The 27,812-nt window shown below is 43.5% G+C and overlaps 2 protein-coding genes across 3 annotated transcripts; one reads left to right on the top strand and one right to left on the bottom strand.

Moving 5' to 3' along the window:
* The first annotated feature begins 21 nt into the window (after positions 1 to 21).
* Positions 22 to 14,727, top strand: LOC123369559 (olfactory receptor 1019-like). 2 transcript variants are annotated; one of them, XM_045015275.1, is made up of 2 exons: positions 22 to 612; positions 13,789 to 14,727. In XM_045015275.1, exons 1-2 carry the CDS (start codon positions 22 to 24, stop codon positions 14,725 to 14,727), a joined length of 1,530 nt encoding a protein of 509 aa, XP_044871210.1. The 2 variants fall into 2 exon arrangements, with proteins under 2 accessions (XP_044871210.1, XP_044871211.1); XM_045015276.1 differs by lacking the exon at positions 13,789 to 14,727 and adding an exon at positions 1,737 to 1,765 and having other exon boundaries at positions 22 to 937.
* Positions 14,728 to 26,595: 11,868 nt separating this feature from the next.
* Positions 26,596 to 27,534, bottom strand: LOC123369560 (olfactory receptor 1044-like). The gene has a single exon (XM_045015277.1). The coding sequence runs from the start codon at positions 27,532 to 27,534 to the stop codon at positions 26,596 to 26,598; it is 939 nt and encodes a 312-aa protein (XP_044871212.1).
* Between the last annotated feature and the right edge of the window lie 278 nt (positions 27,535 to 27,812).

Genomic DNA, 27,812 nt, shown 5'->3' with positions numbered 1-27,812 from the left:
ACTGATCTCTGTTCAGAGGAGATGGAAATGGGAAATCACTCGGAGGTGACTGAGTTCATTCTCTCAGGACTGACAGATCGTCCGGAGCTGCAGATCCCCCTATTTGTGGTGTTCCTACTGATTTATGGTATCACCCTGGTGGGGAATGGGGGGATGATCTTGTTAATCACAACTGACCCCCGACTCCACACCCCCATGTACTTTTTCCTCAGAAATTTGTCTTTCTGTGACCTCTGCTATTCCTCGACAATTTCCCCTAAGTTGCTGCTGAATTTCTTAGCCGAGAGGAAAAGCATTTCTTACACTGCCTGCGCTGTGCAAGTGTCTCTCACTATTGCTTTTGGAGATGCTGAGAGCCTCTTGCTGGCTGTGATGGCATATGACCGTTATGTGGCCATCTGTAACCCGCTGCTTTATACGGTCACCATGTCCAGGCAGCTTTGCAACCAGCTGGTGGTTGGGGTGTACGCTGTGGGGGTGGTGGATTCAGTGATACACACGTGGCTTACATTTAGGCTCTCATTCTGTAGCTCCAACATCATCAATGATTTCTACTGTGATATCCCCCCACTGTTGGCGCTCTCCTGTTCTGACACCCGCATCAATGAGATTGTGTTGTTTGCTTTCACATGCTGCATGACAGTGAGCATCTTTGTGACTTTTCTCCTCTCCTATGCCTATATCATCATCACCGTCCTGCGGATCCGTTCTGCCGAGGGCCGGCGCAAAGCCTTCTCCACCTGCTCTTTCCACTTGACCACTGTGGTCCTACTTTTTGGCACCCTCCTCTTCATGTATTTACGTCCCCCCTCCAGCTATTCCATGGACACAGACAAAGTAGCCTCAGTGTTTTACACACTGGTGATCCCCATGTTGAACCCCCTCATCTACAGCCTGAGGAACACGGAGGTGAAGGACGCCCTCAGGAGAGCAATGAATAAATTCCTAACAATTCCTGAATCTGTTTAACTCTCTACTGATTTAGTGATGTGGAGTGGGAAACAGGTGAATTCAATTCCCAGCCCACTGCAATGTAATTCTGCAGAGCCCATGGGAGTGTTGTTCATTATTGTATTGTTATTATTTTTAATTTGTTTGCATTCCAACAAGGTCTGCAGGGCCCAACGGAGATCAGTGGACATAATACAGGAAGAATCACAGGTCCAGAAAGAGAGATTGATTCTATAAACTGGTGGCTAGGGGCACCCACCCAGAGGGTGAGATGCTCAACTTCACCTCTCTGTTCAAATGGTTATTGAATTATTTATCCACAGTAGAACAAGTTTGAAAGAAGTGATTGGGAGCAACCCAGACTGGAAGAGCACATCACTCAGGGGCTGGGATGTTTTCTGGAAATGCAGGAAACTCAAGTGCATAGTGTTATGGGTTGGGTCACAGAGACCCTCATTGGCACTGTCATCTGACGTGCTGAAATTACCTGTGAGAACATTTTCCCTGCCAGCCTGGGCCTCCAGAATCCTGCCTTGCTGAGGCAGACACGCTAGCCTGCTGCAACACAGACCCATGGTCTGGCTCACGCCCCCAAAACTGCAGATCTAGACTAAAACCAGCTCACCAGGATACCTGTCTCCAGGACGCAGACAGACAACTCCCAATGGGAACTAAATTCCAAATAAATCCATTTTACTCTGTATGACTCTTATACAGGCTAAATTGATAAATGTTCACCCTCTATATCACTGCAAGGGAGCTATGCACAGTGGTTTGCCCCCCGGGTAAAAATTACTTTACACTGAGTTTATAATTAATCTAATGTGATTTTATTAAGTATAAAAAGAAGCATTTAAGTGGTTTTAAGTAGTAACAGATAGAACAAAGTAAATCACAAAGTAAAATAAAGGAAAACACGCAAGTCTAAGCTTAATACACTCAGAAATCAGTTACAGATGTTAACTTCTCACCCCAGTTGTTACTTCAGGTAAAATCCTTCTCAAGTCAGATAGAAAAGGCTGGACCCAGGTCAGAAAATGTCCCCCACCCCTGTGGTTAGAGTCTTTGTTTCCAGGTGCTTGCAGGTATCAATGCAGAGTGGGGAGGCCGTCTCAGCTGAAGACACTCATTGTTTGCTTCTCACATTTTATATAGAATTTTATATAGAACTTCTCCCTCTTTATACAGAAAATCCTTTATTCCAGCTTCAAGATGGATTTCAGTATCTGGTGACATGGTCACATGTCACTGTAAGACTCCGGTCTCCATTCTTCCTAAATTGGCCCACACAGACTTGCAAGTACACAGAACCATTCACAGTTCATTGATTCTGAAGCACCTTTAATGGCCTCCACGTAATATGTCTACATCAATAATACACGTTTATATCTTATTCTCCTAACTTCAGACATAGAAATAATCCATGTAAACAAATAAGATGAACACATTTAATAGATTACAACCTTTCTAATGATATGTTACATGGGGCACTTAGCATAAAGCATATTCCAGTTATGTCATATTCAGAAGCATATTTTCATAAAGCATATGGAGTGCAATGTACACATAGCTTTGCCCAGTGCTGGACAGAAGGGGGAAGTGAACCTGCATCTCCCACCTCATAGGTGAACACCCCAATTACTGGGCTAAAAATTACAAAGGGAGAGACCACCACTGCCTCCTAGAGTGGCTGTGTTGTGACCGGTATCTAAATCCTTCCCCTCCCCCCCGCACACACACACATTGTTTTGGGACAAGTATTTGTATCATATTTGTGAATAGTTTCAGGTCAATCCAAACGGTATTGGTTTTGACATTAATTATTAGTCCAGAAGAAATTCACCTTTGTGTTCCAATGCTGGAAATTTACTTAAAGAGACATTTGAAGAAGTGACCACCAAATAAAGTTAAATACAGTCACCTGAATTTTGTATCATATTAAAAAGACCTCACTGGAGAGCCAGAGATCCAGACCAGCTGATGCTCTGGCCCTCTGTGTTCCATTTCCCTAAAGAAAGTCATGGCAACAACATTAATTGCATGTGCTCTATACACCTGTTATCCCAGGAGCAAAGATGCTCCAGGGAGCAAATCTCAAAGTCATCAAAGCCAAATTTAACCTTTGCTGCCCAAGGAAACGGCTACAGAAATATTAAGGGTAACATTGGTGTGGTTAGCAAATGGGGAAGACTCATCTCCAAGTCTCATTTTAGGGTTCTGAGCTGGTACTGCTTCCGTCCTCAACTCATTGTAATTGAAGGGTGGAAAAACAAAGAGGTACCACCAAGTCATTGGCAAATAAATCAATTTCGAAGCATTTCACCTTTAATTGAAATGACAGTGAGCCATTCATGGAAGGGGAAGGAAGGAATTATTCTGAGAGGAGAAATCTTAACACTTCTGAACATATTTATCTATCAAAAGAAGGAAAGAGCTTAATCAAGGGAGGGAGAAGAGTGACTGGAAAAGGAGAGCAAAAAGTTTTAATAGGAAGGAGGAAAACTCCCCCACTGATTCAGGGAATGTCTATACTAAAGCCATTATATTAACCCAGCTATGGTGTGCAGCAGCCCCATAGTGTAGATGCTTTCCACATTGATGAACGGGTTTTTCCTTCAATGTAGTTAATCCATGTCTCCAATAGGCAGTAGCTAGGTCAATGGAAAAATTGCACCGAAGGTCAGTACAAGCTTACTGCCTTGCACATGGTGTGAAAAGTTTCCCTACCCTGTGTGACAGAGCTCTGTTGATCTAATTTTTAAGCATAAACCAGGCATCCGAGAAGCTGCCGATGGAAAAACCCAGTTGGGAAATGTAGTCCTATCTCCCTGCCACGATATCAGAATCCCCTTTGGGTTTTTTTTGTTCTGGCTAATTGGAAATATTCCAGCTCTCCCAGCTTCCCAGTAGAGATTATTCTGTATTCTGATTTTGCTCAATGTCAGGCTGTGTGTGTGTAGTGGGCACACTGCGTGTGTGTGTGTATTTGGTGCATAGTGGGCACTATATGTGTCTTTGTGGTGCGGGGTACAGTGGAGCTGAATGTCAAGTGTAGGCAGGTGCGTGTCCCTCGCCCTGCCCACTGCTCAGGCTGGCATCCCCACTCCTCCCAGTGCAGGGCTCCTTGTGAGCTCATAGAATCATAGGACTGGAGGGGACCTTGAGAGGGAAAGTCCACCACTGCCTCCTAGAGTGGATGTGTTGTGACGGGCATCTAAATCCTCCCCCCCGCACACACACATATTGTTTTGGGACAAAGCTATTAAGAGTATTTGTATCATATTTGTGAATAGTTTCAGGTCAATCCAAACGGTATTGATTTTGACATTAATTATTATTCCAGAAGAAATTCACCCATTTCTAGGTACCTTTGTGTTCCAATGCTGGGAATTCACTTAAAGAGACATTTGAAGAAGTGACCACCAAATAAAGTGTAATACAGTCACCTTGCACATGGTGTAAAAAGATTCCCGGCCGTGTGTGACAGAGCTCTGTTGATCTAATTTTTAAGCATAAACCAGGCATCCGAGAAGCTGCCGATGGAAAAGCCCAGTTGGGAAATCTAGTCCTATCTCCCTGCCATGGTATCAGAATCCCCTGTGGTTTTTTTTTGTTCAGGCTAATTGGAAATACTCCAGCTGTCCCAGCTTCCCAGTAGAGATTATTTGGTATTCTGATTTTGCTCAGTGTCAGGCTCTGTGTGTGCAGTGGGCACTGTGTGTGTGTGTGTGTGTTTGGTGCGTAGTGGGCACTAAATGTGTGTATGTGGTGCGGGGTACAGTGGAGCTGAATGTCAAGTGTAGGCAGGTGTGTGTCCCTCGCCCTGCCCACAGCTCAGGCTGGCATTCCCACTCCTCCCAGTCCAGGGCTCCTTGTGAGCTCGTAGAATCATAGGACTGGAATGGACCTCGAGAGGTCGTCTATTCCAGTCCCCTGCACACATGGCAGTTCGAAGTATTATCTAGACCATTCCCCACAGGAGTTTGTCTAACCTGCTCTTAAAAATCTCCAACGATGGAGAGTCCACAATCTTCTTGGGCAAGTTATTCAAGTACTGTTGGGATGTTTTTCCTAATGTCCAACCTAAACCCCCCTTGCGGCAATTAAAGTCCATCGGTTCTTGTCCTATTCCACCCCCCACACACATGGTTTTGCAATTTTATTCCTAAACTCTGTGTGATGGGCTGGGTCAGATAAACCTGTTTGGGACTGCCGCCGGATGTGCCTATACTACCTCTGAGCCTGTTTTCCCTGCCAGCTTGTTTGAACCAGACACGCTTGCCTGCTGCAAACACAGATCCAAGTCTGAACCACATCCTCCACAAGCTGCAGGCTTAACTGAAAACAGCTTATGAAGTGCTCCTGTCACTAGCACTCAGATGCCCAGCTCCTAATGGGGTCCAAACCCCAAATAAATCTGTCTTACTGTGTATAAAGCTAATACAAGGTAAACTCATATATTGTTTGCCCTCTATAACACTGATAGAGAGAGATGCACAGCTGTTTGCTCCCCCAGGTATTAAAACATACTCTGGGTTAATAAATAAGCAAAAAGTGATTTTATTAAATACAAAAGTAGGATTTAAGCGGTTCCAAGTAATAACAGACAGAACAAAGTAAATTACCAAACAAAATAAAATAAAACATGCAAGTCTAAGCCTAATACAGTAAAAACTAAATACAGGTTAATCTCGCCCTCAGAGATATTCCAATAAGCGTCTTTCACAGACTAGATTTTCTCCTAATCTGGATCCATCAATCTATCATAAGTTATAGGAAATAAATAAAATTTACAAAAGGATAATCGGGAAGGAGCTGGCATGCTCAGAGATTTTTTGTTCAGCATTTACAGAGATGCTGCAGAATTTCACTATTAAGCACCAGTTTGGGGAATATCCTCCTTTTTGCAGCCTGCCCTAACCTTGGTCGTTTCAGTGAGGACTGCCCCAGGCACCTCCTGGTCACAGGAGGCATAGAAATCAGGAGGAACTGTTATGAGCATGATTCCTAGAGAAAGTAGGGGCACAGTGTTTTCCTCCTAATACAATCAACCCTGAAATACCTCACAAGTTGTCACCACTTAGGAGAAGGGGGAACCAACATGCCCTGGAGCACTGATAATACCAGCAAAGCCTGCACACCTATGGGTGATAATTTCTGCTACCATAGTGAAGAAGGGAAGAATCATCACTGGGCCTGCCATGGATCTCCTTGGGGATAGGTGATGACCACGATATCCTTGTGCTGCCTCAAAGGGGCGCCAAGGTAACTCTAGATGTATAGTGGTGTAGGTATCGAGATGTAAAAGACAATCCCCTTTTACTCAGAAGAGCAGACCCGCCCTCTGCCGTGTCTGTCACCATTGGACTGGTGCACAGATCTCCCTCTCTCTTCCTTATGTGAAGTGCAAATAATAAAAACTGACACAAAGTAAAGGTAAAAACAACAAGTAAGTAAGTGTATTGGGGGATAAATTTACAAATCAGGGAAGGGATAATTGTGAATAAACAGTAACTAGATAAACAATATGAACCCCCCCCAGTGAAACCTCAGCTGTAAAACAAGAGCATGAAGCTCAGGCCCAAAATACAAATCACCCTGGCAATAGCACATATAAACCCACAACTGAGAAAACCCTATTTATCTTCCTATGTTGTCAGCACGTCTGTGGCTACGGCTAAGTCCAGGACCTTCATTCATTGGGTAACTAGAACCCACAGAGGAGGAGCACTGGAGAGTCCCTCGATGGTTGTCTCAGGGTGGAAGAAGCGACCAAAACCCCGTGGTGATGTTATACCCAGGGACAAGAGCAGGTATGATGGAACGTCATCTTCCCTTTCTCTCCGCCTCAGGAATGGTGGTGCCCTTCAATGATGCACTGGTGCTGTGAAGGCCTGAACCACGCATGCAGTCACTGGGATGGACTGCGCCACTTGTCGGTGAGTTCAGTCCCTTTATGCCTTTAGTGGCGGGAAAATATGGTACAGTCCCAATAAAGGCAGGAAACGGTCTGAGGCAAAATTCCCCTTGGAGTTGCCAGTGCTGGGAAAAACCAGTTGGAGCTAGTTATGACTGGATCATGATAACAGTAAACAACAAGATGGCGGTCACAAGATGGCAGTTCAAACTCCATCTTGGATTGCTGCTCTATATTTAGAAAGTACATATTGGATTTAATATATACATAACAGACTATAACACTAAAACAAAACACACCCAACAAATCCCCTCCTTGGGGCTTTTTTAAGTTAACCAAGGATAAAAGGTCCCAAACAACTTTGATATAATGTAGAATGATAATAACAATAAGTATAAACAGAACAATGTATATAGATATATAAGACTGTCAAGCAACATAATAGGCAAGCATCTACAGGGTATTTAAAACAGAGATTTCAAAGATCTCCTTTTAACTTTTCTGAGCTTACATAAGAAGACATTTAATATAACCACATATATAATTAAAAGAAACAGAGTAATCAAGAGTACCATGATTGGATGAAGCATGATAATCCAGGCTTCATGAGCTTCACCTTCATTAGTGGTGAAGATACCTACCCACCAATGTAACTGAGTAGATTCATCTTTCATCTTCTTAAGGATCCTTTTAATTTTATTTACAGAATGATGGACTGTAAGCAAAGTTGTTAAGCCTTCTGTTCTCAGGTTGTTAATGTAGTAGGTGAGCTGTTTGTGATGCAAAAACTTTTTAATAGCTTCCAAATTGGCTCCAATATATATGGGCTCTATATGCTACTATAATCGGTATTCTGATTGGATAACTTCTGATTCTATGTCATGCAATGTTAGGTTCATATCACATCCTGTTAAACTGAATACTTTACATAAACACATATTTGCCATGAAATTATTGGTTATATTATAAAACTTGTTTACAACAAACATTGGACATAAACTTCTTATACAAATACAGTGTTTGTCCACCTGTACTTTGGCCGACTTGTTGTCCAGTGAATAGTTGTTTAATTCATAATTGCATGTCCCCGATAAAGAATTTAAACATACATGAGCCTCCTCCCATATACCCGGGGTACAAGTATATACCAATCCTTTTTGTTCCATGCATGCTTGTAGATGAATAGGTTTATACTTTTTGTCCTTAAGGTGCACCCATTTAGTTTCCTCCATGGGTATCAGATCGATTGGCGAAAATTCCCTGAGGAATTAGAGGATTAATGTTTTCCTCTATAGTGGACTTTAAGGTAAGCACAAGGGCTGTAATGGTTTTATTATGGGAATAGTAGGTACAAATAACAAGTTTCCACCATTCAGAATGACTTTTCTCAAAATCATTAGAGTTACTTTAAATTATTCTGTTTAATTCCAGGGGCATATTTCCTTTTAAACTCTCTCTTATGATGGATTTTGCCACATTCAATAACCATTGTTGAGCATCTATGCAGGTAAGTGCCTCAGACCGATTTGATTGTAAAATGCCGAGTCCCCCCAAGGTGGTCTTGTTCTTGGATGTTTAGCCAATAAGAAAGGATATCCACAATATCAAATTTGGTAGTTCTGAACCTCATCAATGTTGATGACAATGACTCCAATAATGTTGATGCATCGTAACCTAGGTCCCCTATTCTTTTAGCGAGGAGGTTCTGATCAATAGTGTTAATCAATCCAAGTCCAGCTCCATACTCCTCCAAGCACCTTGCCTACTATATCTCTTTTCTTTATTTGTTGCAAAGAGGATGGTAAAATACCCTTTAACAATACTTTCCATTTCATCAATACAGGTGTTACATAAGCAATGGCTCATAGCGTGTTTAACCTGTTCCCAATTGGTACATAACCTGGGGACCCAGCTGTGGAGGGTTAACATGGATTGGAATCTTGTTAACTTCTGGTCTGATCTCTGTGAAGTCTGGATCTACCTCCACATCCCAGACAGTTCATGAAAAAGGTCTTCCAAAGGGACCTAGAACAGGGGCCAAATTCAGTAGACCCAGTGCTGCTCCATCAATGATGCCTGCTAGATTTGACATAAATCCCTCTGCTCTCATTCATTAAGGGATGAACACAGCCCTACATTTTGGGGAGATGTTTAAAGAAGTGAAAAATTCCCCATTCTGTTAAGGAATGAAGCAGGTTTCATTGAAGCAACACCCTCCTGTGTGACATCACTAGAGGGCAGGGGGATAATGCACATTCTCTCTTCCCTAGCTTGACCAGGTTTCTGGGTATGGACAAGGCATTGCTGTTAGGACAATCTCTAAGGGACCGCTTTTATGACTTTAGGGGTCTGTAACAGTGTGGCACCCACCTCTCACAAGCACCCCTTCTGGTTGCATGTGTCCATAGTGTATAAACAATCCCAGACCTGGTATTTGACCATACCCTCAGGGTTTCCTCCCTGGAGGCAAGGGTTTTGTCTTTTCTGGGTCCTTCTGGGCCTAGCACTCCAGATGGGCCATTAAGTAGTTTGATCCCTTTTACTGTTTTCCAATTGAAGCCACTTCCTTCGTGGCCTAACCACTACTCCAGGTCCCAGCCCAGGGACCCTAAAAACAGCAGCCACACATCACTGTGTCCCATTAACTAAACTGCTTGCAGCTCCCTTGGGCTACTGCCATATAACCCCAGCCCTGACTCATGCTTCACTTTTACCTCAGGGCAAATGTACATTCAGGCCGATCAGCCAGCCAGGAGCCATGTCTCACTCCCGCAGTCCTTGCCAGTTCTGAGCTGTCCATGGTGCTGCAGTTTGCTTTAGCCAGCCAGGAGTTCAATGGAGCTACAGTGATTGACACCAATGAGGGATCTGGGCCATTGACTTCTATGAAGCTTTGTCAATTTACACCACCTGGGGATTGGCTCATTAACTTCATTGAAGTGACACAGATTTTCCATAGATTCATGATTTCTAGTCTGACCATTGGCTAACACAGGACATAGAACTTCAGCCACAAATTAAAACTAGATCATCTCTCTTAGAGAATGATCCAGTCTTGATTTAAAGATGTCAAGTGATTGTGTTTTGGTACGTGGTCCCATTCATGATTCAAAACGTGCTCAGATTCACATGAGTTGAAGATCTGGCCCTTTGGCTTCAATGGAGCTAGTCGGTTTATACCATCTGTGAATCTGGCCCAATGACTCCCAGGGAGAGGCATCCATTTACACCAGCAGGGGGTGTGGTCTAATGGGTAGTGTCCATGCTATGGTTACCTCTTTAGGCAAGTCTAGCAATATCCACCAGACCTAGGCATAGTGCAGAGAAGCCCTGAACATCCTTAGTGGGCACAAGTTGAGGAATGTAGGTCTAATGATGCCCCGTCCACCTGTGTGATGTCACTAGAAGGCAGGGGAGTATGCACATTCCCTCTTCCCTAGCTTCACCAGGTTGCTGGGAAGGGACAAGAGGCTGCCACTAGGTACATCTCATTGAAAGAGATTGTGCAGGAAGGGCTCATCTGTATTTCAAAAGCAACCAAGTCCTGAGACCTGTAGGAAGAGAATGGTTATTTGCAATGCACAGGAGCTGTTAGTGTCCCAACTGGGTCATTTCACAAGATGAAATCCCTGGCCATGCATTGAAGAGATCCCAGCAGGGAAGGGCACAAAAATTAAATTGTCCCCTCTTTCATGGGGAATTTACTATTTTTCATTCTCGAATGGCTCTTTTCCCATGAAATAAAAGGTATTTGCATAGAAAGGTGAAGTCTACTCTTTGGGTGTGAAACCATAAAAATCAAGATCTTCATATTCATCTCATCTTTCAAAACCTGCACTACCACCATCCAATATGCCATTTTTATAATACTGATTCCATTCAGAAGGGTAATTTCCATAGTTCCCCCTAAGGAGTATATGGATGACCGTGCAGGAGGGAGAAAAGCGCCATGCACCTGGACCGTGGAGAGAATGCATGCATCAGATGAAGTGGTGGCCTTGAGAGGAATAAGGAGTAGGTGGCAGAGCGGTGGGGTGAAATATGGAGTGAGGGGAAATTGGGACATGCAGGTCTGTGCCGGCTGGAAAGAGACGTGACTCTCTCCAGCTCCAGGGCTGCGACTGCCACTGACAGATGTCCCTCCTTCCCAGCCTCAGCCTGAGAAGTGATTTCTATTAATTTTTAATATTTGTTTGGAGAGAGGTATTGGAAACCATTAAGGCCAGATCTTTACTCTCTGGTATAGTTTTGGCTTTTCAGAGTACTCCCATTGACTCATAGGTTTAGTGGGGATGCTAGGTGTTTTACTTAATGAACATAATGATTTGATTTATTTATATAGCTGTTTTCAGTACAGCACATTTTGCTGTGTTTACTAGCTTGAGTTGTTAGAAAGGATGATAAAATACATGTACTCCAAGGGCAGTGTTAATTTTCTTTTTATTTGTTTTCATATTAAATAAGCATTGTAAGCTTGTGAATTATCCCTTGTTTTAATATTCTTTCTTCTTCTTCCTCCATACCCATGACGTTTTAAAGATATATATTATATCTATATATATTAGTATGCACAATAAATGACCTCAATATCGGTGCTGCACATAACAACATTCAATCTGCACAATGATGGGAGTAACTTTGAAAAGTAACCTAGCAAAGGAAGGACATAGAATACCATGGTGATTGGCATCCTATGAATAGATAGATAGATAGATAGATAGATAGATAGATAGATAGATAATCTGAAGTACTCTTACATGTCTTACAGGTTTTACGTTTCACCTATTGGGGTTGGGACAATGAGGTGATTCTGAAACAATTAGTACATTTCACCTGTATCTAACTTTCTGTTCCTTTGATTCCAGACTTGTTGCTAAGACTGGTTGAAATTTTTTCTTGAGAAGTTTTTTTGATGGGAAATTGGATTTTCAATTCAACTATTTTTTTCACTAAAATTATCGTTTCCCTGGAAATTATAAGGTTTCCATCAATGTACCAAACTCCCCTCCTCCCTAAACCATGGCTTTGGGACTCTGGTGATGTTCCAGGGCATTTCAGCAAGAGGAGAGACCATCATGCATCATGAGGGATGTAGTCCAGCCTGGGAGCCTGGCCTATGGAAGAGATTGGTGGTGTGTGATATCTGATGCAACACAGTGGTATTTCCGAACTGAAATATTATGTTTTTAGAAAAAAGCTTTCAGTCTCCAAAAACAACCCCCTTTGTGGATCAGCTCTACATAGTACACGGGTTGCATTGAAAACAGCAGGATGAAATATACGCCTAACCTCATACTCTGTAACCATAGGCGGCAGGTTATATTCTTTTGTGGTGCCCCAGGGTCCTAGTGACCCCCATCCAATATTGGCAAGGCAGACTGCCCTTACCCTTCCCTTCCGCCCTAGCCCTGAGCCTCTTCAATGCCCCAAACCCCTCATCCCCAGCCAGAGCCCTCATCCCCCTGCACCCTAATACTCTGCCTCGGCCCTGAGCACCCTTCTGCATCATGATCCCTCATCCTCAGCCCCACAGCCCTCACCCCTGCACCCTCTCCTATCCCCAAACTCCCTCCCAGAGTGTGCACCCCTCCCCCTTACCACACACCCCCTCCTGCCATCAAACTCCCTCCCAAAGCCTGCACTCTCTCCCTTTGCACCACCTCCCACCCTTAAACTCCATCCCAGAGCCTGCACCCCTCACCCCCTCCTGCACACCTACCCCCTGCCCCAGCCCAGAGCCTGCACCCAGCACCCAAACTAAATCTCAGACCCTGCACCATGCACCCTTCCTGCACTCTAATCCCGAGCCCAGAACCTGCACCCCAGACCTCCTCCCCTTACCCAACCCCCCTCCCAGAGTCTTAGGCAGGTGGGGGTGGATTTTGGGGTGGGCGGAGTTGGGAGGGTGGGTTCTGGGCACCACCAAAATTTCTACATACCTGCCACCCATTTCTGTGACTAGGGTAAAAATTGCATCATTTAATAACACAGTAGGAAAGAGTGGGACTAATTAATCCCCAGGGCACCAATTACACCGAGCGTGGCTTTGGTTCACTGAATGCATTAATTAGGTCTCATGGCTCTCTGAGCTCAGGTATTCCCAGTTGCTTCCAGACTCATGTCCCACAGATCACACATCTTAGTATAAAACTTCCTGAATGCACCAAACTGGCAGTTTCTATTGATGGGGAAACACCAACACATCTGTCTCTCTCTTCTCAGCAGGTACGTGTGATTGTCCTGAATTACAGTCACACACACACATGGAAACCATGGCGATCAGCGGGTATTGAATTGAAGACCTCCAGCACTAAAAGCCTCAGCCCCAACTCCTATCCCTTCAGCTAAAGGAGCAACCTCCTTGCTTGGAAAATATAGGCAATTACATCGTCACTGAAGCCAGTGCTTTCCACTATGTCTCTGGGTTTTCATACAGGCTAAAGTAAAGGCCCAAAAGCTTAATTAGCCCAGTGAGCAACTTTACCCCAACCCGACCTGCCAAGCCACAGAGCTCCCCTTGCCCAAAGAGGGTAGAAAGATTGACACTCCTCTACTCTCACCCCTTTTTGAGTTAACAAATAATCTCTTCAGACTGAGACAATTTTCACCCTGATTCTCTTACAGCGGAGTCACAACTCACTGTTTGCTGCTCATATTAGCGCATAGGAGTGTTTGTGTGTGGGGCATGATTAACCTGTATGTCATTGGATTTACGCAGTGTGTATTTTATTGAACAACTGGAATGACCAGCTGTGAACATCTGGCTCTGTGGACTAAGCCCTTCTCGGAGCAGATACTGATGTCCGTTTACAGACTGATCTCCATTTATCTTCACTTACTTCATTACAGCGAAGGGACAAGTTCTCCACACCATCCATCTGCCCAGATCTCTGTAGCTGCCTGATCTCTGTTCAGAGGAGATGGAAATGGGAAATCACTCTGAGGCGACTGAGTTCATTCTCTCAGGACTGACAGATCGTCCAGAGCTGCAGGTCCCCCTCTTTGGGGTGTTCCTAATGATTTATGGAGTCACGCTGGTGGGGAATGGGGGGATGATCTTGTTAATCACAACTGACCCCCGACTGCACACCCCCATGTACTTTTTCCTCAGTAATTTGTCTTTCTGTGACCTCTGCTATTCCTCGATCATTTCTCCTAAGATGCTGCAAAATTTCTTAGCCGAGAGGAAAAACATTTCTTACACTGCCTGTGCTGTGCAACTGTATCTCTCTATTGCTTTTGGAGATGTTGAGTGCCTCTTGCTGGCCGTGATGGCGTATGACCGTTATGTGGCCATCTGTAACCCGCTGCTCTATACGGTCACCATGTCCAGGCAGCTTTGTAAACAGCTGGTGGCTGGGGCGTACGCTGTGGGGTTTGTAGATTCAATGATATACACATGTTTTACATTTCGGCTGTCATTCTGCAGCTCCAATATCATCAATCATTTCTTCTGTGACATCCCCCCGCTACTGGCGCTCTCCTGTTCTGACACCCGCATCAATGAGATTGTGATGTTTGTTTTTATGAGCTTCATTATAGTGAGCAGCCTTGTAACTGTCCTTCTCTCCTATGTCTATATCACCTTCACCATACTGCAGATCCACTCTACCGAGGGCCGGCGCAAAGCCTTCTCCACCTGCTCTTTCCACTTGACTGCTGTGGCCCTATATTTTGGCACCTTGCTCTTCATGTATTTACGTCCCACCTCCAGCTATTCCATGGACACAGACAAAGTAGCCTCAGTGTTTTACATGGTGGTGATCCCCATGTTGAACCCCCTCATCTACAGCATGAGGAACACGGAGGTGAAGGACGCCGTGAGGAGAGCAATGAATAAACTCCAAACCAATTCCTGAATCTGTTTAACTCTGTACTGATTTAGTGATAGGGAGTGGGAAACATGTGAATTCAATTCCCAGCCCATTGCTATGTAATTTTGCAGAGCTCGTGGGAGTGTTGTTCATTATTGTATTGTTATTATTTTTAATTTGTTTGTATTTCAACAAGTTCTGCAGGGCCCAAATGAGATCAGTGGACAAAATAGGGGAAGAATCACAGGTCTAGAAAGAGAGATTGATTCTATAAGCTGGTGGCTAGGGGCACCCACCCAGAGGGTGAGATGCTCAACTTCATCTCTCTGTTCCAATGGTTATTTAATTAGTTATCCCCGTTAGAACAAGTTTGAAAGGAGAGATTGGGATTGTTGTGGAAAAATTGACCACACCGTTGATTTTGTGTCACACACACTGAGGCACCTTTATTGAAATTCAGGTATGCATACAGGAAAGGCTAGCATGGCCCCACGCAAAGAAGGGGGGGTTGCTGCCTTGTCTTTAACAGATTTTCACCAAGCTTATAAAGGCTAAAACCGCAAATTAACACTTACTTAGATTTCCTTATTTGGGATTAACAGTGGCAAATTAAGCAAGCTAGTTCAGTACTCCCCCATATTTGGTTTTTCCTGTTATTGTTCTTTGACAGTTTTCGTTGGTAGTCTGTCTGCCTGTAAGACCCCTGCTTGCAGTTACTTCTGCAAAAGCTCTTGCTAGACTCTGCGTATTACAGCTGGGCACCTTAGGGCCGCTTGGTTCCTCTTTTTGCTCTACTTCCTGGTGCCCTTTATACAGACAAACACATTTTGCAGAAGTATTAAACTCATTGCTTATATATGCTAGTAGGGCAAGGGGTTAAGGCCTACAAATTACGCCAAGCAGCAACGGGGGGTTAAGGTACGCTTAAAATTCTGGGCCTATAAGCGGGGTGGGGGGGATATTTTCCCTATCAGGAGCCACCCAGACTGGAAGAGCACATCACTCAGGGGCTGGGATACTTTCTGGGAATGCAGGAAACTCAAGTGCATAGTGTGATGGGTTGGGTCACAGAGACCCTCATTGGGACTGTCAGCTGACGTGCTGAAATTACCTGTGAGCCCATTTTCCCTGCCAGCCTGGGCCTCCAGAACCCTGACTTGCTGAGCCAGACACACTAGCCTGCTGCAACACAGACCCATGGCCTGGCTCACGCCCCCAAAACTACAGATCTAGACTAAAACCAGCTCACCAGGATACCTATCTCCAGGACAGACAACTCCCAATGGGATCTAAATTCCAAATAAATCCATTTTACTCTGTATGACTCTTATACATGCTAAATTGATAAATGTTCATCCTCTATATCACTGCAAGGGAGCTATGCACAGTGGTTTGCCCCCCGGGTAACAATTACTTACACTGAGTTTATAATTAATCTAATGTGATTTTATTAAGTATAAAAAGAAGCATTTAAGTGGTTTTAAGTAGTAACAGATAGAACAAAGTAAATCACAATGTAAAATAAAGCAAAACACGCAAGTCTAAGCTTAATACACTCAGAAATCAGTTACAGATTTTAACTTCTCACCCCAGTTGTTACTTCAGGTAAAATCCTTCTCAAGTCAGATAGAAAAGGCTGGACCCAGGTCAGAAAATGTCCCCCACCCCTGTGGTTAGAGTCTTTGTTTCCAGGTGCTTGCAGGTATCAATGCAGAGTGGGGAGGCCGTCTCAGGTGAAGACACTCATTGTTTGCTTCTCACATTTTATATAGAATTTTATATAGAACTTCTCCCTCTTTATACAGAAAATCCTTTATTCCAGCTTCAAGATGGATTTCAGTATCTGGTGACATGGTCACATGTCACTGTAAGCCTTCGGTCTCCATTTTTCCTAAATTGGCCAACACAGACTTGCAGGTAAACAGAACCATTCACAGTTCATTGATTCTGAAGCACCTTTAATGGCCTCCACTTAATATGTCTACATCAATAATACACGTTTATATCTTATTCTCCTAACTTCAGACATAGAAATAATCCATGTAAACAAATAAGATGAACACATTTAGTAGATTACAAACTTTCTAATGATATGTTACATGGGGCACTTAGCATAAAGCATATTCCAGTTATGTCATATTCAGAAGCATATTTTCATAAAGCATATGGAGTGCAATGTACACATAGCTTTGCCCAGTGCTGGACAGAAGGGGGAAGTGAACCTGCATCTCCCACCTCATAGGTGAACACCCCAATTACTGGGCTAAAAATTACAAAGGGAAAGTCCACCACTACCTCCTAGAGTGGCTGTGTTGTGACCGGCATCTAAATCCTCCCCCCCACACACACACACACATTGTTTTGGGACAAAGCTATTAAGAGTATTTGTATCATATTTGTGAATAGTTTCAGGTCAATCCAAACGGTATTGATTTTGACATTAATTATTAGTCCAGAAGAAATTCACCCATTTCTAGGTACCTTTGTGTTCCAATGCTGGGAATTCACTTAAAGAGACATTTGAAGACGTGACCACCAAATAAAATTGAATACAGTCACCTGACTTTTGTATCATATTAAAAAGACCTCAATGGAGAGCCAGAGATCCAGACCAGCTGATGCTCTGGCCCTCTGTGTTCTATTTCCCTAAGGAAAGTCATGGCAACAACATTAATTGCATGTGCTCTGTACACCTGTTATCCCAAGAGCAAAGATGCTCCAGGGAGCAAATCTCAAAGTCATCAAAGCCAAATTTAACCTCTGCTGCCCAAGGAAATGGCTACAGAAATATTAAGGGTAACATTGGTGTGGTTAGCAAACAGGGGAAGACTCATCTCCAAGTCTGATTTTAGGGTTCTGAGCTGGTATTGTTTCCGTCCTCAACTCATTGTAATTGAAGGGTGGAAAAAGAAAGAGGTACCACCAAGTCATTGGCAAATAAATCAATTTCGAAGCATTTTACCTTTAATTGAAATGACAGTGAGCCATTCATTGGAGGTGAACGAAGGAATTATTCTGAGAGGAGAAATCTTAACACTTCTGAACATATTTATCTATCAAAAGAAGGAAAGAGCTTTATCAAGGGAGGGAGAAGAATGATTGGAAAAGGAGAGCAAAAAGCTTTAATAGGAAAGGAGAAAATTCCCCCACTGATTCAGGGAATGTCTATACTAAAGCCATTACATTGACTCAGCTATGGTGTGCAGCAGCCCCATAGTGTAGATGTTTTCCACATTGATGAAAGGGTTTTTCCTTCGACTTAGTTAATCCATGTCTCCGATAGGCAGTACCTAGGTCAATGGAAAAATTGCACCGAAGGTCAGTACAAGCTTACTGCCTTGCACATGGTGTAAAAAGTTTCCCGGCCGTGTGTGACAGAACTCTGTTGATCTAATTTTTAAGCATAAACCAGGAATCCGAGAAGCTGCCGATGGAAAAGCCCAGTTGGGAAATCTAGTCCTATCTCCCTGCCATGGTATCAGAATCCCCTTTGGTTTTTTTTGTTCAGGCTAATTGGAAATATTCCAGCTGTCCCAGCTTCCCAGTAGAGATTATTTGGTATTCTGATTTTGCTCAGTGTCAGGCTCTGTGTGTGCAGTGGGCACCGTGTGTGTGTGTGTGTGTTTGGTGCGTAGTGGGCACTAAATGTGTGTATGTGGTGCGGGGTACAGTGGAGCTGAATGTCAAGTGTAGGCAGGTGTGTGTCCCTCGCCCTGCCCACTGCTCAGGCTGGCATCCCCCCTCCTCCCAGTCCAGGGCTCCTTGTGAGCTCGTAGAATCATAGCACTGGAAGGGACCTCAAGAGGTCGTCTAGTCCAGTCCCCTGCACTCATGGCAGTTCGAAGTATTATCTAGACCATCCCCCACAGGACTTTGTCTAACCTGCTCTTAAAAATCTTCAATGATGGAGATTCCTCAATCTTCTTGGGCAAGTTATTCAAGTACTGTTGGGATGTTTTTCCTAATGTCCAACCTAAACCCCCCTTGCTGAAACTAAAGTCCATCGGTTCTTGTCCTATTCCCCCCCCATATTGTTTTGCAATTTTATTCCTAAAATCTGTGTCATGGGCTGGGTCAGATAAACCTGTTTGGGACTGCCGCCGGATGTGCCTAGAATACCTCTGAGCCTGTTTTCCCTGCCAGCTTGTTTGAACCAGACACGCTTGCTTGCTGCAAACACAGATCCAAGTCTGAACCACGTCCTCCACAAGCTGCAGGCTTAACTGAAAACAGCTTATGAAGTGCTCCTGTCACCAGCACTCAGATGCCCAGCTCCCAATGGGGTCCAAACCCCAAATAAATCTGTCTTACTGTGTATAAAGCTTATACGAGGTAAACTCATATATTGTTCGCCCTCTATAACACTGATAGAGAGAGATGCACAGCTGTTTGCTCCCCCAGGTAATAAAACATACTCTGGGTTAATAAATAAGCAAAAAGTGATTTTATTAAATACAAAAGTAGGATTTAAGTGGTTCCAAGTAATAACAGACAGAACAAAGTAAATTACCAAACAAAATAAAATAAAACACGCAAGTCTAAGCCTAATACAGTAAAAACTAAATGCAGGTAAATCTCGCCGTCAGAGATGTTCCAAAAAGCCTCTTTCACAGACTCGATTTTCTCCTAATCTGGATCCATCAATCACTCATACACCTGTAGCTACTGTCCTTTGTTCCAGTTTCTTTCAGGCATCTCCTTGGGGTGGAGAGGCTATCTTTTGTGCCAGCTGAAGACTAAATGGAGGCGTTTCCCCACAGGCTTGTATAGTCTTTCTGTTGCGGGTGGAAACCCCTTCCCCTCTCCTCTGCAGAATCCAGCTCCAAGATGGAGTTTTGGAGTCACATGGGCAAGTCACATGTCCATTCATGACTCAGTTCCTTACAGGCTGATGCCACATTCTCAGGAAAGCTCAGATGTGGACCTGCGTTACTGGTGTTTTTCAAACTTCATTGTTAGCTTAAATATTGCTTGACTGGGCACTTACTGAGAATAGTCTTTTCTCAAGAAGCTGACCAACTGCTTCACTGAGGCTACTTATAGTCAAACAAGTACATAGCCAATAGTCATAACTTCAAATACAGAATGATACATACATGGAAATAGGATAAATAGATCTAGTAGATCATAACCTTTGCAGAGATATGTTACATGGCATATCTAACATAAAACATATTCCATAGTCTATAAGTTATAGGAAATAAATAACATTTACAAAAGGATAATCGGGAAGGAGCTGGCATGCTCAGAGATTTTTTGTTCAGCATTTACAGAGATGCTGCAGCAGAATTTCACTATTAAGCACCAGTTTGGGGAATATCCTCCTTTTTGCAGCCTGCCCTAACCTTGGTGGCTTCAGTGAGGACTGCCTCAGGCACCTCCTGGTCACAGGAGGCATATAAATTAGGAGGAACTGTTATGAGCATGATTCCTAGAGGAAGTAGGGGCACAGTGTTTTCCTCCTAATACAATCAACCCTGAAATACCTCACAGGTTGGCACCACTTAGGAGAAGGGGGCACCAACATGCCCTGGAGCACTGATAATACCAGCCAAGCCTGCACACCCGTGGGGGATAATTTCTGCTACCATAGTAAAGAAGGCAAGAGTCATCACTGGGCCTGCCATGGATCTCCTTGGGGATAGGTGATGACCACGATATCCTTGTGCTGCCTCAAAGGGGAGCCAAGGTAACTCTAGATGTATAGTGGTGTAGATATCGAGATGTAAAAAACAATCCCCTTTTACTCAGAAGAGCAGACCCACCCTCTGCCGTGTCTCTCACAGCTGGATTGGTGCACAGATCTCCCTCTCTCTTCCTTATGTGAAGTGCAAATAATAAAAACTGACACTAAGTAAAGGTAAAAACAACAAATAAGTAAGTGTATTGGGGGATAAATTTACAAATCAGGGAAAGGATAATTGTGAATAAACAGTAACTAGATAAACAATATGAAAACCCCCCAGTGAAACCTCAGCTTTAAAACAGGAGCATGAAGCTCAGGCCCAAAATACAAATCACCCTGGCAATAGCACATATAAACCCACAACTGAGAAAACCCTATATATCTTCCTATGTTATCAGCACGTCTGTGGCTACGGCTAAGTCCAGGACCTTCACTCATTGGGTAACTAGAACCCACAGAGGAGGAGCACTGGAGAGTCCCTCGATGGATGTCTCAGGGTGGAAGAAGCGACAGAAACCCTCTGGTGATGTTGTACCCAGGGACAGGAGCAGGTACGATGGAACGTCGTCTTCCCTTTCTCTTCGCCTCTGGAACGGTGGTGCCCTTCAATGATGTACTGGTGCTGTGAAGGCCTGAACCGCGCATGCAGTCACTGGGATGGACTGCGCCACTTGTCGGTGAGTTCAGTCCCTTTATGCCTTTAGTGGCAGGAAAATATGGTAAAGTCCCAGAAAAGACAGGAAACGGTCTGAGGTAAAATTGCCCTTGGAGTTGCCAGTGGCGGGAAAAACCAGTTGGAGCTCGTTATGACTGGATCATGATAACAGTAAACAACAAGATGGCGGTCACAAGATGGCAGTTCAAACTCCATCTTGGATTGCTTCTATATATTTACAAACTACATATTGGATTTAATATATACATAACAGACTATAGCACTAAAACAAAACACACCCAACATATCCCCTCCTTGGGGCCTTTTTACCTAACCAAGGATAAAAGGTCCCAAACAACTTTGATATAATGTAGAATGATAATAACAATAAGTATAAACAGAACGATGTATATAGATGTACAAGACTGTCAAGCAACATAAAAGGCAAGCATCTACAGGGTATTTAAAACAGAGATTTCAAAGATCTCTTTTTAACTTTTCTGAGCTTACATAATAAGAAATTTAATTTAACCACTTATATAATTAAAAGAAACAGAGTAATCAAGAGTACCGTGATTCGATGAAGCATAATAATCCAGGCTGCATGAGCTTCACTTGCATTAGTGGTGAAGATACCTACCCACCAATGTAACTGAGTAGATTCATCTTTCACCTTCTTAAGGATCCTTTTAATTTTATTTACAGAATGACGGACTGTAAGCAAAGTTGTTAAGCCTTCTGTTCTCAGGTTGTTAATGTAGTAGGTGAGCTGTTTGTGATGCAAAAACTTTTTAATAGCTTCCAAATTGGCTCCAATATATATGGGCTCTATATTCTACTCTAATCGGTATTCTGATTGGATAACTTCTGATTCTATGTCATGCAATGTTAGGTTCATATCACATCCTGTTAAACTGAATACTTTACATAAACACATATTTGCCATGAAATTATTGGTTATATTATAAAACTTGTTTACAACAAACATTGGACATAAACTACTTATACAAATACAATGTTTGTCCACCTGTACTATGGCCGACTTGTTGTCCAGTGAATGGTTGTGTAATTCATTATTGCATGTCCCCGATAAAGAATTTAAACATACATGAGCCTCCTCCCATATACCCGGGGTACAAGTATATACCAATCCTTTTTGTTCCATGCATGCTTGTAGATGAATAGGTTTATACTTTTTGTCCTTAAGGTGCACCCATTTAGTTTCCTCCATGGGTATCAGATCGATTGGCGAAAATTCCCTGAGGAATTAGAGGATTAATGTTTTCCTCTACAGTGGACTTTAAGGTAAGCACAAGGGCTGTAATGGTTTTATTATGGGAATAGTAGGTACAATTAACAAGTTTCCACCATTCAGAATGACTTTTCTCAAAATCATTAGAGTTACTTTAAATTATTCTGTTTAATTCCAGGGGCATATTTCCTTTTAAACTCTCTCTTATGATGGATTTTGCCACATTCAATAACCATTGTTGAGCATCTATGCAGGTAAGTGCCTCAGACAGATTCGATTGTAAAATGCCGAGTCCCCCCAGTACTCGTAGGTGGTCTTGTTCTTGGATGTTTAGCCAATAAGCAAGGATATCCACAATATCAAATTCGGTAGTTCTGAACCTCATCAATGTTGATGACAATGGTTCCGATAATGTTGATGCATCGTAACCTAGGTCCCCTATTCTTTTAGCGAGGAGGTACTGATCAATAGTATTAATCAATTCAAGTCCGGCTCCTACTCCTCCAAGCACCCTGCCTACTATATCTCTTTTCTTTATTTGTTGCAAAGAGGATGGTAAAATACCCTTTAACAATACTTTTCATTTCATCAATACAGATGTTACATACAGCAATGGCTCATAGCGTGTTTAACCTGTTCCCAATTGGTACATAACCTGGGGACTCACCTGTGGAGGGTTAACATGGATTGGAATCTTGTTAACTTCTGGTCTGATCTCTGTGAAGTCTGGATCTACCTCCACATCCCAGACAGTTCATGAAAAAGGTCTTCCAAAGGGACCTGGAACAGGGGCCAAATTCAGTAGACCCAGTGCTGCTCCATCAATGACACCTGCTAGATTTGACATACATCCCTCTGCTCTCATTCATTAAGGGATGAACACAGCCCTACATTTTGGGGAGATGTTTAAAGAAGTGAAAAATTCCCCATTCTGTTCAGGAATGAAGCAGGTTTCATTGAAGCCCCACCCTCCTGTGTGACATCACTAGAGGGCAGGGGGATAATGCACATTCTCTCTTCCCTAGCTTGACCAGGTTTCTGGGTATGGACAAGGCATTGCTGTTAGAACAATCTCTAAGGGACCCCTTTGATGACTTTAGGGGACTGGACTAGACGACCTCTCAAGGTCCCTTCCAGTCCTATGATTCTATGATCTCACAAGGAGCCTTGCACTGGGAGGAGTGGGGATGCCAGCCTGAGCAGTGGGTAGGGCGAGGGACATGCACCTGCCTACACTTGACATTCAGCTCCACTGTACCCTGCACCACATACACACATATAGTGCCCACTATGCACCAAGTACACACACACACGTAGTGTGCCCACTACACACACAGAGCCTGACACTGAGCAAAATCAGAATACAGAATAATCTCTACTGGGAAGCTGGGACAGCTGGAATATTTCCAATTAGCCTGAACAAAAAAAAACCAAAGGGGATTCTGATATCGTGGCAGGGAGATAGGACTAGATTTCCCAACTGGGGTTTTCCATCGGCAGCTTCTTGGATGCCTGGTTTATGCTTAAAAATTAGATCAACAGAGCTCTGTCACACAGGGCAGGGAAACTTTTCACACCATGTGCAAGGCAGTAAGCTTGTACTGACCTTCGGTGCAATTTTTCCATTGACCTAGCTACTGCCTATCGGAGACGTGGATTAACTACATTGAAGGAAAAACCCGTTCATCAATGTGGAAAGCATCTACACTATGGGGCTGCTGCACACCATAGCTGGGTCAATGTAATGGCTTTAGTATAGACATTCCCTGAATCAGTGGGGGAGTTTTCCTCCTTCGTATTAAAGCTTTTTGCTCTCCTTTTCCAGTCACTCTTCTCCCTCCCATGATAAAGCTCTTTCCTTCTTTTGATAGATAAATATGTTCAGAATTGTTAAGATTTCTCCTCTCAGAGTAATTCCTTCTTTCCCCTCCCATGAATGGCTTACTGTCATTTCAATTAAAGGTGAAATGCTTCGAAATTGATTTATTTGCCAATGACTTGGCTGTACCTCTTTGTTTTTCCTCCCTTCACTTACAATGAGTTGAGGACGGAAGAGGTACCAGCTCAGAACCCTAAAATCAGACATGGAGATGAGTCTTCCCCGTTTGCTAATCACACCAATGTTACCCTTAATATTTCTGTAGCCGTTTCCTTGGGCAGCAGAGGTTAAATTTGGCTTTGATGACTTTGAGATTTGCTCCCTGGAGCATCTTTGCTCCTGGGATAACAGGTGTATAGAGCACATGCAATTAATGTTGTTGCCATGACTTTCTTTGGGGAAATGGAACACAGAGGGCCAGAGCATCAGCTGGTCTGGATCTCTGGCTCTCCAGTGAGGTCTTTTTAATATGATACAAAATTCAGGTGACTGTATTCAACTTTATTTGGTGGTCACATCTTCAAATGTCTCTTTAAGTAAATTCCCTGCATTGGAACACAAAGGTGAATTTCTTCTGGACAAATAATTAATGTCAAAACCAATACCGTTTGGATTGACCTGTAACTATTCACAAATATGATACAAATACTCCTAATAGCTTTCTCCCAAAACAATGTGTGTGTGTGCGGGGGCGGGGGGGGGGAGGAAGGATTTAGATGCCGGTCACAACACAGCCACTCTAGGAGGCAGTGGTGGTCTTTCCCTTTGTAATTTTTAGCCCAGTAACTGGGGTGTTCACCTATGAGGTGGGAGATCCAGGTTCACTACCCCCTTCTGTCTAGTACTGGGCAAAGCTATGTGTACATTGCACTCCATATGCTTTATGAAAATATGCTTCTGAATATGACATAACTGGAATATGCTTTATGCTAACTGCCCCATGTAACATATCATTAGAAAGGTTGTAATCTACTAAATGTGTTCATCTTATTTGTTTACATGGATTATTTCTATGTCTGAAGTTAGGAAAATAAGATATAAACTTGTATTATTGATGTAGACATATTAAGTGGAGGCCATTAAAGGTGCTTCAGAGTCAATGAACTGTGAATGGTTCTGTTTACCTGCAAGTCTGTGTGGGCCAATTTAGGAAGAATGGAGACCGGAGTCTTACAGTGACATGTGACCATGTCACCAGATACTGGAATCCATCTTGAAGCTGGTACTTTTCCAGAGGGGGTTGGAATACCAAAGAATGGTTTTCTGTATAAAGAGGGAGAAGTTCTATATAAAGTACTATATAAAATGTGAGAAGCAAACAATGAGTGTCTTCAGCTGAGACGACCTCCCCACTCTGCATTGATACCTGCAAGCACCTGGAAACAAACACTCTAACCACAGGGGTGGGGGACATTTTCTGACCAGGGTCCAGCCTTTTCTATCTGACCTGAGAAGGATTTTACATGAAGTAACAACTGGGCTGAGCAGTTAACATCTGTAACTGATTTCTGAGTGTATTAAGCTTAGACTTGCGTGTTTTGCTTTATTTTACTTTGTGATATACTTTGTTCTATCTGTTACTACTTAAAACCACTTAAATGCTTCTTTTTATACTTAATAAAATCACGTTAGTTTAATTAATAACTCAGTGTGAGTAATTGTTACTTGGGGGGCAAAGAGCGGTGCATATCTCCCTTGCAGTGATATAGAGGGTGAACATTTATCAATTTAGCCTGTATAAGAGTCATACAGAGTAAAATGGATTTATTTGGGGTTTAGATCCCATTGGGAGCTGTCTGCCTGCGTCCTGGAGACAGGTATCCTGGTGAGCTGGTTTCAGTCTAGATCTGCAGTTTTGGGGGCGTGAGCCAGACCATGGGTCTGTGTTGCAGCAGGCTAGCGTGTCTGCCTCAGCAAGACAGGGTTCTGGAGGCCCAGGCTGGCAGGGAAAATGGGCTCACAGGTAATTTCAGCTCGTCAGATGATAGTCCCGATGAGGGTCTCTATGACCCAACCCATAACACGATGCACTTGGGTTTCCTACATTCCCAGAAAGCATCTCACCCCTGAGGGATGTGCTATTCCAGTCTGGGTTACTCTCAATCTCTCCTTTCAAAGTTGTTCTACTGTGGATAACCAATTAATTAACCCTTGGAACAGAACGGTGAAGTTCAGCATCTCACCCTTTAGGTGGGTGTCCCTAGCCACCAGTTTATAGAATCAATCTCTCTTTCTGGACCTGTGATTCTTCCCATATTATGTCCACTGATCTCAGTTGGGGCCTGCAGACCTTGTTGGAATGCAAACAAATTAAAAATAAGAACAATACAATCATGAACAACACTCCCACGAGCTCTGCAGAATTACATTGCAATGGGCTGGGAATTGAATTCACCAGTTTCCCACTCCACATCACTAAACCAGTACAGAGTTAAACAGATTCAGGAATTGGTTAGGAGTTTATTCATTGCTCTCCTCAGGGCGTCCTTCACTTCCGTGTTCCTCAGGCTGTAGATGAGAGGGTTCATCATGGGGATCATCAGCATGTAAAACACTGAGGCTACTTTGTCTGTGTCCATGGAATAGCTGGAGCTGGGACGTAAATACATAAAGAGGAGGGCGCCAAAAAGTAGAACCACAGCGGTCAAGTGGAAAGAGCAGGTGGAGAAGGTTTTGCGCCGGCCCTCGGCAGAGCGGATCTGCAGGATGGTGGAGATGATATAGAGATAGGAGAGGAGGACAGTTACAAGGCTGCTCACTGTAATGCAGCTCGTAAAAACAAACATCACAATCTCATTGATGTGGGTGTCAGAACAGGAGAGCGCCAGCAGTGGGGGGATGTCACAGAAGAAATGATTGATGATGTTGGAGCTGCAGAATGACAGCCGAAATGTAAAACACGTGTATATCATTGAATCCACAAACCCCACAGCGTACACCCCGACCACCAGCTGTTTACAAAGCTGCCTGGACATGGTGACCGTATAGAGCAGTGGGTTACAGATGGCCACATAACGGTCATACGCCATCAGGGCCAGCAAGAGGCACTCAACATCTCCAAAAGCAATAGAGAGATACAGTTGCACAGCACAGGCAGTGTAAGAAATGCTTTTCCTCTCAGCTAAGAAATTTTGCAGCATCTTAGGAGAAATTATAGAGGAATAGCAGAGGTCACAGAAAGACAAATTACTGAGGAAAAAATACATGGGGGTGTGCAGTCGGGGATCAATCATGATTAACAAGATCATCCCCCCATTCCCCACCAGGGTGACTCCATAAATCACTAGGAACACCCCAAAGAGGGGAACCTGCAGCTCCGGACGATCTGTCAGTCCTGAGAGAATGAACTCAGTCACCTCTGAGTGATTTCCCATTTCCATCTCTCCTGAACAGAGATCAGGCAGCTACAGAGATCTGGGCAGATGGATGGTGTGGAAAACTTGTCCCTTCTCTGTAATGAAGTTAGTGAAGATAAATGGAGATCAGTTTCTAAATGGACATCAGTATCTGATCAGAGAAGGGCTTAGTCCACAGAGCCAGATGTTCACAGCTGGTCATTCCAGTTGTTCAATAAAATACACACTGCGTAAATCCAATGACATACAGGTTAATCATGTCCCCCACACAAACACTCCTATGCACTAATCTGAGCAGCAAA

Source organism: Mauremys mutica, chromosome 4, assembly GCF_020497125.1.
Source record: "Mauremys mutica isolate MM-2020 ecotype Southern chromosome 4, ASM2049712v1, whole genome shotgun sequence".
NCBI lineage: Eukaryota > Metazoa > Chordata > Testudines > Geoemydidae > Mauremys > Mauremys mutica.
The sequence above is the reverse complement of the archived record's forward strand: the minus strand, read 5'-3'. Positions and strand labels throughout refer to the sequence as shown.